We start from the raw sequence: 14,399 nt of genomic DNA, 5'->3' as shown, positions 1-14,399 counted from the left end.
AGTTTGTATGGAATGTTTCTGGGTTATTGGTGTAGTGTACGGTGGGAGATGTCTTTAGTGGATGGTTGGAGGAGATTATGTACAAGGTTGATGCAGCACATATGGAGAAAATGGTGGCAGTCTTGTACGGTTTATGGTCACAGCGTAATTCGGCCCTCTGGGATGCGAAGCTTGATTTGTCGCGGCGTGTTTGGACAGCTGTTTCTGCCTCACTTGCTGCCCGACAGTCTGCCCACCTACGGCGTATGGTACCATCGGCTTCACAACCGCTGCAGCAGCCTGGAGGTGTCACACCAGTGTGCGCGTTTGATGTTGCGTACAACGCCAACTCCGGCGTGGGCTCCTTCGGCGGTATCCTTTTCGATGCAGGTGGAGGTTTCGTCGCGACCAAGAACGGCCGACTTCGGCATTGTCTTAGTCCATTCATGGAGGAATCTCTTGCATGAAAGGAAGCTCTCTCGTGGCTTCGTGACCGGGATGTTATGGATGTAGTCTTGCAGTCGGATTGCTCGAACCTTTGTCAGGTTCTGTCTTCGTCTACATCGGATTATCATTCCTACGATGGATTAGTTGTTTCAGCATGTAGAGTTTTGATGAGTACTTTTATTTCATGTTCTATTACGTATGTTCCTCATTTTTCTAATTGTTTAGCTCATTCATTAGCAGCAGCCGTTTGTTCGCAGGCTAACTCTATGGTTTGGGAAGGTGTGCTTCCTGATTTTGTAACGGCTTTGCTTGATTAATACATATCTCGATTTATCTTTCAAAAAAGTGACAAAGTGTGTGTGCACTAACTAAGGCGTGGGCGTGCAAGTGACCTCATGGATAACATAAAGAAAACCACCTGGGAGAGCAACGGTGCGCCTCGTGCATCCCCGTCAGAATCTATTCCTTATTATTTTTTACCATTGTAATATCAAAATTAGGCTTTGATTGTATTCATGGAAGTTATATACCTTCAAGTTAACTTTCCAATGACGCAAGAATCACTTAACTTGGATATTCTTACGTTGAGATATATGATCGAAATACTAAGTAGTGGACGAGCTGTGCAAGAATTGCAACTCTTTGATCTTTTGCTCTGATTTTGTCTTGGTTTGCCCATATGATCAAGATTGTTGCAAACAACATTCTTTGGCTCACAAAGAAGTGTTGCATCCATCTCCTTAATTTCTCCATGGCTCCCATTGGCTCTGAATGTATCCAAAATGCTCCAAAAATCCTTCACTTCTACTCAAAGATGATGATTGTACACATATAATTGATCAAATGAAGAAAAAGAAAGAAAGAAAAAAAAAGGAACATTTCGAACACAACTATAACACTTCATGTAACACCGTTACACCCCTAATTTTTAAAGCCTTAAAAGCTTATAAAATAAAGACGAATCTATTATTAAATCTCAAACAGAGCATAAACGAAACATAGTAGTCGGGGTGCTATTCCACATCTAAGCTGGAGAACTTAGATGCACAGGCTATACTAACTAACCAAACATAAATCCATAAATTCATAATTGAGTACAAATCAACGCACGCAGGCCGACTAACTGAATCTAAGACTATATAGACTAGTTCTGGGGGATCCAACTAGCACACTCCAAGCTACTAATCTGTACCTGAAAAACCGTCAGCGAATAATGCTGGTAACCCACTCCAACGCGTTAAGTACAATATAGGTAGATATAAGAAAATCATTTTGAAACTGGAATACATATATAACTTACGAGACTCTAATTTAAATCCAAGATCAAGACTCAAGACAAAACAACAGACACAACATTACAGAGTAATCATAAAAACTAGCATACGTCCTAAGAACACGTTACAAGACATGATAGACAGATAAGCGTATAAATAGAAAATAGAGACAACAAGGAATCCAAGACAACCATTTAACAAGAAATCATCAAGCCACACAATCCATCTTCCAACCTTATACCAAGTTCCAACCTTGTGGCTCCCCTCCGTCCTTATATCAGTTCCAACCTATACCTCCAAGCCACCCTTATATCACCTCCCTTATTCCTCCGGGCAACTACATGCCTCCACCGACAAACCACCTACCAACCACCAACATATCAAGATAGCGTCGCAGTGCCATTCGCATGATCCGTACCTCTAGTACCAATACCAAGGGGTCAGCGCGTATAGCCCCGACATGGCACCGCAGCACTTATAACCTGACTCATGCTCAACGGCAAGCTAGTCGAAGGTGGGTTTATGCCTTTAGCAGAGTAACTGCTAGGTCTGTACCTTTAGTACAATGACCGGGCACTAGTTGTGCCAACCGCCAACAATTCATTTCCACCAATCACAATCTCATCATCATCAGTCACACCGATCATTGTGCAATGACCATGATACTCATCATCATTCAATCAATCAACACACACACACAATCAATAATAACCAAGACATAACAGCATGACACGTACTACACATAAATTCATAGAACGATACTCAAAACATCAAACGAGACTCATACACGACAGACGGGACACAACGGAACACGGGGAAACAACAAACGGGGGAAAACACAATGCCCCGTACCCACTTTCCAGCGGGTGGGTGGCGGGTGGAGGACCACCCGCCAGCCACACACCGGCGGGCAGCCATGATTCCATTGGGTGGCTGGCGGGCAGGCCACTGCCCGCCGGCTGCCCGCTGGAGTTGGGCACGCCGGGCAGCGGGTAGGTGGTGGGTGGTCATCCCCCCTACCTACCCCCTACTGGTATATAGATAATTTTTCGGTCTCGGGATCTCTCGTGGAACCCGAAACCATGTCCAAACACATTCCAACACATAACGACAATACCACGGCTTCAATTAACTGAATTAAATCAAGAATCATTCCACATACATTCTAACACGATTTCTAAACATGCCAAGACTTCACATTAATCATATAACGGTTCAGGAGCATCCGGAACCTCAAGAACGTCAAGAAATCTATATGTAAAGCCCTAAAGATAAATCCTAGGCTAGACTCAACACACGATCATGCATAAATCCACCCAAATATACCAAGGATATCACCACAACGAGATTCACGATATAAACCCTAGGGACAAACTCTAGACATAATTAAAATACAAGATTACACATATAATCAATCACAACATCAAGATCATCAAGATTATCAAATAAACACAATATAAATCCTAGGCAAAGCTCTATCAAGACTCAATCACAGAATCACACATCAAAGGAGCCAATAATCAAGATATAACAAGGAAAATAGGTTTTGTAAGACATGGGTTACCTGGTAGTTTTAATTAAAACTTCTTACAACTTCCTAAGGTCTTTCCTCAATCGATCTTCCCTAAGCTTGGTGATGGGGAATTCCTTGGCCTAGAGGGGATTTCGTGTGGGGAGAGGGAGATATGGTTGATAGGGTTCTAATGCCTTATAATCCCCCATTTATATAGGTTAGGATCCCTAATACGAATCTAACTGGGTAAGAGGTTTAGGATTCCTAATTAGAATCTGATTAATAATGGGCCCTCTTTCTTTATTCCTAACAGATATATAGGTCTAGGATTCCTAATTAGAATCTGAACAGTAAAAGGTCTACTTTCTTTATTCCTAACAGGATTAAAGGCTTAATTAGAGATAAGGGTCCATGGTCCATTGTGGACCACATTAATTAATCAAGGGAATTCTAACTAACTTAAATTCTTTTTAACTATTTGTTAACGGAATTAATTTCATAATTAATCCTGATTTGAAGGTCGTAACACGGGGTGTTACACCCTCCCCCTCACAAGAAGCTTCGTCCCCGAAGCTTAGAAATCGATTTGAGGATAAAGAGTCAGAATTAATATGGTAGTATATAGGGGAAGTATTTTACAGGGAAAAATATATGTAAATATACTAGGTTTTGGGAAGATTTGGTTCCAAAAGAGAAAGGAGAATGAGATTTTGGGTTTCAAATTTGAGGACAACTTTAAACAGGGATAGGATCAAAGGTATTAAAATTGCAACTTGGGGAATAAGGTTGCTACCTTGCACGGAATTGATTGAACGGAGGCATCAAGAACGAAGTCTTGAAGTGGTAGAAAGGATTTCCCAAAGGTACGGTTTTTGGTTTGTCAGGGAAAGGAAGGGAATTCGGTTGGTTGCACGATCAAACTTAAAAATTCTTATACCTAATCGACACACTTGACTTCACCCTTATATCTATAACCTTTGTACTAACGAAACATACCAAATAATGAGGCTACAAGCATGAAATTCACATGAATATAAACATAACATAGAAGTCTTACTTACGGCATTTAAATAATTTCTAATGATTTAAACATGTAGAATCATAAGATGCGCCGATCATGCAACTAAATATGTTTATTTGTGATATATATATATATATATATATATATATATATATATATATATATATATATATATATAAACAAACGGATATTGAGGTCCTCATGAATCAGTTGACCCCACCACTAATATTAAAAAATATAGTTAATGAGTAATTGTACATGTAATCGCATTCTATACTCACATTTTCTACTACCTAATGTGGCATTCTTTGATTGCTTAATATAACGGAGATTCATGATTTTTATCTATTACTTTTTTTCCTTCAATAAAATTTGAATACGAGTAAAAGGTGGAAGTTTAATAATCAAATCAATCAGATGATGTCATATTATGAAGGTAAGAGGCTAGGAAAAATAAAGAAAAAATATATAGCATTACTCTTGAGATTATTGTGAAGAACAAGTATCTATCACATTGTGAATATTGTAATAGGTGATGCATTGAAATGAATCACCATTTTGGTGTCAGCAATTTGTCACATAGCGATTTAGGAGTTGCAATAAATTCCACAGCCAATGAATAAAGTATTGTGAGTTGTGACAACATCATCATTATATGCACAAGTTGGGCAAAGACTTGGGAGGTTTGAGTCTTTGAGAATTGAGATGAGGATCACACTTTTGCCTATACTCATCCAAAATACACTCATTCCCAGCCTGATATCAATGAACTCACATAAGTCATTATGCGTTCAATAATCAACACGAGAATTCAAGGAGAAAAGAGGTAAAACTGGCATTCAAAATAAGTCGTGCAGGAGATTGATAGAAAGAAAGAGTGTATGTAGTACCTGAAACTGGCAGGCCACTGGTTTCTAGTCTAGGACAACAAAAGAAACGGAGACTGCAATAAATATACAAATACAATGTTCCTTTTATCACTGGAAGAGTTGCAAAACAACAGAGTTTTAGTTCATTCTTGGTCAATCACAATCTCAATCTCAATCATCAAAAGCCCCTGCCTCTTTCACATCAACCGTAAACGTATACTCCTGGTCACATCCCAGGTAAGAATCACACATGAAATAAAGTGTGTATGTCTTCTTACCAGGTTCAGCAGGAGCAGCAAAGTCAAGTTTGATCCTCGACTTCCTTTGGAGACTCACCCTCTTGATAGCAAGAAGCTGGTTGCTTTTGGGATCACCAACCACGAGCCACCATCCTTCATCTTTCGTCTTGGGATACCTTGGTGCAAAAACTGGTCCAACCTCTGTTCTCCCCTCAAGATCCCGTTCAAGTGTTACCTGCACACTCACGTCGTCCCCTCCAGCACTCACATTCTCACTCTCTACAACTTCATATGTCAAGTCTATGTTAGGAAAGCGGTTACAAAAGCGTGCAATGTCCATCAACTGAGAGTCAGACATCTGCAACAGCTCACGCCTCTCATCATCTTCCATTTCCAGCAAATCGAAAACTGTCTCAACATTCTTGCCGGGGTTCTCCTGACACTTCTTGGCTAAATCTTTAGTGAAATGTGGGAGTTGGAGCAACATTGAATCACGTTCCCACATGGCCTGAGTCACCATTTGGCTCACTTCCATAGTAAGGAGTGCAAGGTTGAGCCAACCATTACTAGAAATAACATCCACCAGAGCCTGAAGAAGCCTATTAGCAGAAAGAAGCACCTCTTGTTGGTCAGAAGCCAGATTTCCACCTACCACCTGCCTAGCAAAGTGGGCCTGCAGTAGAGCATTAGCCTTGACATGGGGATCTGAGTACTTTGGGTTCTCAAAAGAGAAACGCTGGTGATTAATCAACCTTCTTATCAACTCCTCTTCACCTGGCCGAATTGGAAGCTGTTGGTACTCTGAAGCCGAAGTCAGAATTTCCAGTAAACCCTTGAGCTTTGTTTTGGATGTTAAAGAAGAACTAAATCGTTCTATAGTTGTATAATTAATATAGTAATATGATGCTATCATCCCAAGATTATTTGGTGAAAGTAAGAAGTCATCATCAACAGCAACACATTTGCTGGCTTCCAGATCAATTAATGTGTTCTCCACCAACTCTGAAAGGTGGTCAGACAGGTGCCTGTGACTAACACCCTGAAGATTGTAGTAATTTGGGTTCTGAGTGAGCCTTCTGTACATGAAAGTCCAGGTCAGGTAATCAACTGCGTCCTGCTTGTTTTGAATTACTCCAGAAACCACCTCAGCATTCAAATTATCATGAATATAGTGTTGCAAATGGCTCTCAACAGGGAATGCTTCAAACAAGAACTTCTTGTAGTAATCTTTCCGTGGTGCATGGCAAAGAATGACACACTTTCCTGAGTTGTCTAAAAGAGGTCGACTGGCATGACCCATCATCTGCAACAAATCAGTGACTGGGTAATCAGTATGAGCGTTTTCCCTGCCATCATAGTACTGTGTTCCCATAACCACCACCAGGTGTGCGGACAGGGGTACTCCCCAACACATCGAACTGCTCATGACACATACTTGGATCCATCCATTTTCAAACAGCGTCTTCACAATATCTTGATCAGTGCTAGTCAAGCCCTCATGCAAGTAACCTACCCCATACTTCAATGTTTCTTTCAACATGGGTTCCTTGATGCTTTCAACAAAAGGCTCCAGCTCATTTGGAGATTGTGATAAGAACATCGGTCTCTCTCCACTGTCCACACTTGAATAAGTCATCAAATCCACAGCAGTAAGTCGTGCATGCTTTCTTGTAGGAACATAAACAATAGCAGGTTTCCCATTCTTTGCATGCTGGACAATTGCAGTATATGTGGGCTTTGTCATAGCTTGCATCCTAGCCTCAAAATTGGCAATATCAACACCTTGAATGTGTATTTCAAGGGGCACAGGCCTGACACCCGGGGGGAAGTTGAAAAGTCCATGAGAGGTAGCCCCAATCCATTCTCCCAAATCCTTGGCATTGGCCAGAGAAGTTGATAAAGCTACAATACGGATCTTTTTGTCTAGCTGACTTGCAATATATCTCATCCTGGAGACAATCACTTCCAAGACTGGACCACCCTGACCACCAATCAGGTGGAGCTCATCAATGATGAAAAGGCTGACTTGCTGTACATGTTTCCGCTGTTTCCAACGACGAGATAAAGCGTCCCATTTCTCAGGTGTGCTAATGACAACTTGTCCCTTCTCAAGAAGTTTAAGGTCAGTAGCTGTCTCCCCAGTGAGTTCAACAACTCTCATACCTAGGCCCTGACCAAATTTCTTCTTCCAATCACTATAACGCTCCTTAGCAAGAGCCTCTATTGGAGCTATATACACCGCACGCATGACACTGTCAGATCCTTTCTGGTGATTCCTCAAAATGGCAAATTCTGCACATATGGTCTTCCCACTACCCGTTGGTGCTGCAACCAATACATTGTCATCAGAGTTGTACAAGACAGTAAAGACCTGAGTTTGGACTGGGTTGAAATGTTTAAATTCCTGATAAAGGGTTTCATATGCAGGATTTCTCAGAGCAGTCACAGGAAGGGGTTGCAAGTCTAATAGCTCTGTTGGAGGAGGATATTTTTCTGGCAAAATAAGATGCCGGAAGGAAACTGGCAGAACAGTCAGAGATCCTAACCACTTATCAGATACCACTTGAATGAAATACTGAGGAGGCAATGGCTCATAAATTTGGACTGTGAAATTCAAAGTGTGGTCCTCATCACTGTATTGCTTCTTCAGCATAAAGTACTCGTGATGAAGGATATACTCCCCATCACAGTCTTCCACAATAACCCAGAAAGGCTCTACAAATCCATGAACTTTGTCGTCCCATATAAAATCTGGTGTTATTGTTAGCTCCACCCTCAAGACTGAGCGAGTGATCGGTTGAACATGTGCAGAAAGGTTAAGCTTTGGGAATTGATGAATGTACTTGTGAAGTGTTCGTCCCATTTTTGGATAACGGATGAGCTCTCCCAACTCTTGGGAGGAAAGATCATAATACCTCTCCCAAGCCAAATCTTTTTTCTCCAACTTCATTAAGATTTCATTAGGAATCCCATGGAACTGGCGAAGTGGAGTCTGAACACTCCACATCCTCTTGCTAATCATTTTGCACCACTTCAAAGCCTTTTCAGCTAGCTGGGCCCAACCTCTTTTCAGAACAATCTCAAAAAGCGCTCGCATAAGGCGTGCAGCACTCTGCAAAAGGAAAGTTTGAACATGAACAACCAGATCATTCAATAACAAGCACATGTATGTGGATATCTACGGTATATCAAAGGTGAAATGTATAGAAAAGAACCTGAGTTATGAAGACCATGTCTGATGTTAAAGACAACCCTTCAAGCTTCAGTTGTGAAATATATGATTGGAGCAAAACATTAATCTTGGCACTAGGCTCCTCAATACTCTCTTTGACAGGAATGGGAACACGTTCTAGAAGCTTAGCCAATTCAATCTTCTCATCTTGTCTAACTGTAACATATTTAAATTCCTCACTAAGTGAGAACAGCCGACAAAGCTCAATATCACCCATTGTAGGCTTCAAATGTTCATTGTATGTTGATATTGTCCCATGAGTTATGTAATAATAGCTAGCTATGCGACCCAAGTCTGTAACTTGGAAATATCCACTTTTCCTGTCATACTTGATCAGATTATTTTTGTCCAACAGTGTAGCTGCTGAATGAACCTGCCAAACAAGATACACCACTCCTTATAAGACTTCAAAATTATCATTCATGGTCCTAAGGTCAAGATAATACATATACTCCCTCAATCCCAATTTATATATCGAGTATACATACAGTTAATAAAGGTTGACACGTGTGGTTTATGATTCAATTTTTTATATCGACTTAGTAATAACAAAAAAATATATACACATTCAGAAACTAAATTAAAACCTGTATTACACTCAATAAGAAAATATCAAAGAAACAAAGTGAACTAGTCTAAGAATAATTACTTTGGACTTTCAAATAGAAAAGGTAAAATGGGATTGATAGAGTAATTCAGCAAAGAGATCATAAAGACTATAACACTAATGCTTAGAATACTTAGAGAAGTAACTAAAAGGCACACGGGATAAAAAGAAGGGTTTCCACTAGGCATTACCAAAGAATACGCACATTATAAAATCAAATTATCCACCAGATGTACAAACACCTAAGTGGCATCCGTGCAAATTAACGTGATGCTAACATGATAAATTACACAGTAAATTGTGCTTACCAGATCAGCTCGCCTTTCTTCCAATGTTATGTCATTTTTCAGAGCATCAGCTGCCAAGCCATAAAGAGAGGGATTTCGTACCATGCGAATACAGAGGTAAGTGTAGAGGAGCCACTTGCAAGCCTCTTTTGCATTTTGCACTGTACCAAGGACAATTTCAGCATTCAACTGATCAGCCAATTGGGAAATAAATTGGCTCTCAATTGGAAGCTGCTGATTCATTAAAGACAAATAATACTGCAGTTCACTGTGTCCTGTTATAATTATGCCCTCCCCATAGGTGTCAAATTGAGGCCTTCCAGCACGGCCAAGCATCTGCATGACATCTAGGGGGCTGAGTTCAGTCCAAGCTCCCTTCTCAGGATTGTAAATCTGGGTGCCTTTAATTATCACTGTATGAGCAGGCAAGTTTACACCCCAAGCTAGAGTTGCTGTAGAAACCAAAACCTGAACATGTCCATCAGCAAAAAGCTCCTCAACAATCTGGCGGTCAGCCCTGACCAACCCCGCATGATGAATTGCAAAACCATAGGGCAACAGATCTTTGAGATCATTGCTCTTGACCAGCTCTGTATGTGATTGGAGAATTTCGCGACTTGCACTGTCCTCTTTCAGAAATTTACCGAGAGTATCATTACCAAGAGCAGCATCACGAATCGCACGAGCAGTTTTAGCTGTTTCCTTCCTTGAGTGGACAAAAATAAGAACCTGATGTTTGCCAGCCACAGCAATTACCTTCTCATAACACACATCATTCATTAATTGGAATCTTTGCAATGGCTTTTTAACAGTAACTCCTATATATTGTTGAGCCAATGGAACAGGCCTATAGCTATTATCAAAATGGAAAAGTCCCTTCTGCAGATCAACCCTCAGAAACACTGCCACATCATCATAATTTGGAAGAGTAGCTGATAACCCAACCAGGCGAATATGCTCTTTCGTGGTTTCAATTTGCCTCACTGTTCTTGCAACAATACTTTCCAGAACTGGACCTCTGTTGTCATGTAGGAGATGTATTTCATCAATAATAAGCAACTTTACAAGTTGTGTATAGGTGCGGTCGCCTGACTTTCTGGTAATGATATCCCATTTCTCTGGTGTTGTTACAATAATTTGAGTCTCTTCAATTTGTTGCCTAGTCAATGTTTGATCCCCACTCAGCTCTTTCACATTGACACCATACTCCTGCAGACGATTGCTCAAATTGTTAACAACTTCAGCAACAAGTGCCTTCATTGGTGCTACATAAACTATCTTGTATTTGTTATGGTTGAAAGACCCGTCCTCATTTCTGTTCAATGCAATCTGCTGAAGTATAGTGAGCATTGCAACATTTGTCTTCCCTGCTCCAGTCGGAGCACACAACAAAATATTCTCAGGGGTGAAGAGGGCAGTCTCATATACTTTGCTTTGGACCCTGTTCAACTGGGTCATCCCTCTGAAAGCTGGTTGTGCCCACTCTGGCATGGAGGATATTTTTACAAATTTTTCATCTTCAGCCAATGGTTTTGGCTTCAAAGCTGGAACATGAACTTCTTCATACCCCTTTTTATGATTTCTATAGGACCCTAGTGGGAGCTCACACTTCTTGTTTGCCATCAACAGCCCACCTTGATGAAATGCAAGGTTATCGAGGTCAAGTAATTGTCGCTGCCCCTGCAACCAACCACTCTCAACATCTCTATCAGAAATCATTCTCCGTCCCCTATCACCATCCCCACTAGTCTCATCTTTCAGCCGGCGGGCCTCTTCTCTGATGCTCTTCTCCAAATTCTTCTGTCTCTCTTTTGCACTGGCCCTGGTGGCATGCAACTGGTCCAAAATAGCAGTATGATCTGGCCCCAACTCCATCATCTCTTCCTCAATTTTCTTCTTCATATCTTGGTCTTCAGCTCTTGCTAGGCGAGTGCACCAAACTACCTTAAGCCTGTTCCGCAATAAATATTTAACGAGACTAAATCTTTCGTAATCAAGATGCAACAGCAACTTGTTCTCCACTTCCCGATCATCACCCTCGGCAAGGATTTTAAGAACGTCTTCAGCAACCTTCTGGCTTTGCTGCGGGTCAATCTGCTGCTCATAAGCTTGAGAGATCTTTCTTTGTAGCCAATAAGCATCAATGTCCTGAACATTCAAGGCCATACCCTCATCAGCTTCCAGCATTTCATCATCATCAATTCCTCCACCCATCTGCATAGCACCAGCACCATTCTCTTCCAATCCATCATCCTCCTCTTCATCTTCCGGCACCATATCAAGATCACTTTCCTCCTCCTCCTCCTCATTCTCCTCAAACTCGACAGCTACACCAACATCGTCATCAAGAGCATCATCACCATTGGCAGCAGCAGACACCACTGCATCACTGCCATCTTGATAATCAGTAACGAGCTTGCCAACGGAAACCAACTGATCAAATACATTGTTTGGGATCGGATTCAGCAACTTCTCTATCTCCTTTTTCTTCTCAGGATTCTTAATGTTATCATTTTTTAGAACAGCTAGAATCTCATCTGCAGCTCCACTGACAATATTCAGTGGCTGCCCTCCAAGTTGCTGCTGGATAATATTGAGCATTACTTCATATGCAGCCATTGTTTCTTTAGTTTTTGGTTGGTAAACACCTTCTTCGGTGGCTGTAAGCACACTTTCCTCCTGAAGCCGCCTCCTTTTGCTCTGTCTAGAGGGAATGGGTTCAGATGAAAGTGGTTCTCTCTCCTTCTTCTTCTTTGCCTTCTTAAACTTCTCCTCAAGTTCAGCAGGTTTGCCCTTGAAAACACGATCACCAAAACCTTTAGGATCAATTTTGCCCCAAAGAGACTCTGGCTCACCAGTAGGCTCATGGGTATCCCGAGGGCGAGAATCAGTAGTTAAGACAAGACTTGAATTAGCTCTGTACTCATACTGTTTGAAGCGTGCGTGTGCCTCTGCACCACCCCCCAAATGTGACATCTTAAACTTGAAATCAGAACCTGAAACTTCAGAAGGAGATACAAAATTACTTGAGTTACTTTAGTATGAAAACACTAGAATTTATGTTTAAATAAAAACTTTTAACAAATACTATGCAACTGAGCACCCTGAAAGTAAGCTAGGTGGCATGGAAGGACATGGGGTGCATAATCCTCAAAAATAGGAGTCACAACATGCAGGGACAACATGATTATGATAATAATAATAATAATAATGATGTAATAATAATAATAATTAATAATTAATTATTAATAATAATAATTGATAGTAATAAATATACAGAGACACACAATTAACAAAAAGCAAAATATTACATGAATTTTAAAATCATAACTATGCATTACTGCAGTACTACCCGAAAATCCATGTTCAATAACACATGTAACTTCTGTATTTTTAACAGAAAATATATAGATTTGGAGAAAATACAGTTGGTGGTATGGTGGATCTATAACTACAAGAGATAAAGAGGAATTTTAACAGTAATACTCATAGATTTGATTCTAGTGTTCAAAAGAATGCAAGTTTTTTCCAAATTTTATTTCTGAATTTGTGAACTTGCGTAGAACCAATCAGCACCGTGTAGAAAGATAATAGTAGTAGCAGAAGACTCAAGTAAGAAGCAGTTCGAAGTTCGGCTCACTGTTTAAGCTAAGCTCTCAAATTGCAAAAAGTACCCCGTAGTTCAAGTAATCACGAAAAAGGGAAAACACTAACAACTTCCAGACCACCAAACAGGAAGTGCTAGGTTATACACAATCAAATCTACTCGAATGAGCGGCATAGCTGAACCTAGCGACTTATCAAAGTAGAATGAGTAAAACCCTAAAGTTGTTAGTTTGAGATGCACTTACGTGTTTCGCCGCGATTTCCAACGCAGCTCTGAGTTATCTTCTCAGGTTACGACACAAAGCGGGGAGAAAGGGAGAAAAATGACTGTTCAGTGCGGGGCTACACGTATTATGTAAGCGACGGATTATCCGTTAACCGCCATTCTGTTCTTTTCTTATTTTCTTTCGCCAGCTAGGGCTAATGTTCCTTACTGGAGAAGAAAGATAGAGGGGACAGGCCTGAGGCCAAGGGCTGTTGGGTCGGGTTAAATATATTGGGCCCGTGATGGAATGCTGGACTCCTGGGCTGCTCAACAGATGAAATCTAACAAAATTTGTTCCATTAACTAAATTCAATATTTATACTTTTACTAATTACAAAACGGTATACCCAGCTTGGTTGGCGTGAGTCAAAAAAGTATATCGTGTCTACCTTGCAAGATAGACACGGTTTTAAAATTGTTATAATTGTAAATATAAAGTTCAAAAATTATGAACATAGGGTTCTATAATTATGAACATAGAGTCTGTAGTTGTGAATATAGAGTTCAATAATTGTGAATATGAAGTTCAAAATTATGAACATAGAGTTTTATAATTATGAACATAGAGTACAGTAATTATGAACATAGAGTTCTGTAATTGTGAATATAGAATTCAATAATTGTGAATATGAAGTTCTAAAATTATGAACATAGAGTTTTATAATTATGAACATAGAGTTCAGTAATTATGAGCATAGAACCGTGTCCACCTTCTTGCAAGGTGGACATAGTTCCACAGCATAACAATTGGTGTGAGTGGTCGTACACTCTTGTCCTTTAAGAGAGGCCCAGAGTTTAAATCCCCTCTCGTATGAAAAAAATCAATATAACCAGCACTTTGCCCATTAATTGGGCCGCATTTAAATGTGCAGTTAGGGCCTACTCAAGACACGTCGTAATAATAAAAATAGAATAAAGGTCAAATAAGCAATTGAACTGCACACGATAACGCAATTAGGCCACTGAACCTAAAAACATACAATTAGGTCCGTAAACTAACCAAATTCACGCAATTCTTCTAATTTGCAGGTTTCCAACAGGTCATCCCAAATTAATTTTT

The 14,399-nt window shown here is 40.4% G+C and overlaps 1 protein-coding gene across 4 annotated transcripts; it reads right to left on the bottom strand.

Moving 5' to 3' along the window:
* Positions 1-5,044: 5,044 nt before the first annotated feature.
* On the bottom strand, positions 5,045-13,501 carry LOC109179986 (DExH-box ATP-dependent RNA helicase DExH12-like). 4 transcript variants are annotated; one of them, XM_019329460.1, is made up of 5 exons: positions 13,320-13,501; positions 12,572-12,617; positions 9,490-12,470; positions 8,558-8,947; positions 5,045-8,454 (listed from the first exon to the last, which is right to left on the bottom strand). In XM_019329460.1, the coding sequence occupies exons 3-5, from the start codon at positions 12,442-12,444 to the stop codon at positions 5,275-5,277; spliced, it is 6,525 nt and encodes a 2,174-aa protein (XP_019185005.1). In that variant the 5' UTR covers positions 12,445-12,470; positions 12,572-12,617; positions 13,320-13,501; the 3' UTR covers positions 5,045-5,274. The 4 variants fall into 4 exon arrangements, with proteins under 4 accessions (XP_019185005.1, XP_019185006.1, XP_019185004.1 ...); XM_019329461.1 differs by having other exon boundaries at positions 9,490-12,464; XM_019329459.1 differs by lacking the exon at positions 12,572-12,617 and having other exon boundaries at positions 9,490-12,464.
* Positions 13,502-14,399: the final 898 nt, after the last annotated feature.

This window comes from Ipomoea nil, unplaced genomic scaffold, assembly GCF_001879475.1.
Source record: "Ipomoea nil cultivar Tokyo-kokei standard unplaced genomic scaffold, Asagao_1.1 scaffold0982, whole genome shotgun sequence".
Classification (NCBI taxonomy): Eukaryota; Viridiplantae; Streptophyta; class Magnoliopsida; order Solanales; family Convolvulaceae; genus Ipomoea; species Ipomoea nil.
This window is presented reverse-complemented; position numbering and strand designations above follow the sequence as displayed.

Excerpts from the sequence above, each read along its gene's own strand:
- LOC109179986 (XM_019329460.1), bottom strand. The coding sequence starts at position 12,444 with ATGTCACATTTGGGGGGTGGTGCAGAGGCACACGCACGCTTCAAACAG. Across the intron at positions 8,948-9,489 it reads AAGAAAGGCGAGCTGATCTG|GTTCATTCAGCAGCTACACT; the intron begins GTAAGCACAATT and ends CTTGTTTGGCAG. Across the intron at positions 8,455-8,557 it reads ACATGGTCTTCATAACTCAG|AGTGCTGCACGCCTTATGCG; the intron begins GTTCTTTTCTAT and ends TTCCTTTTGCAG.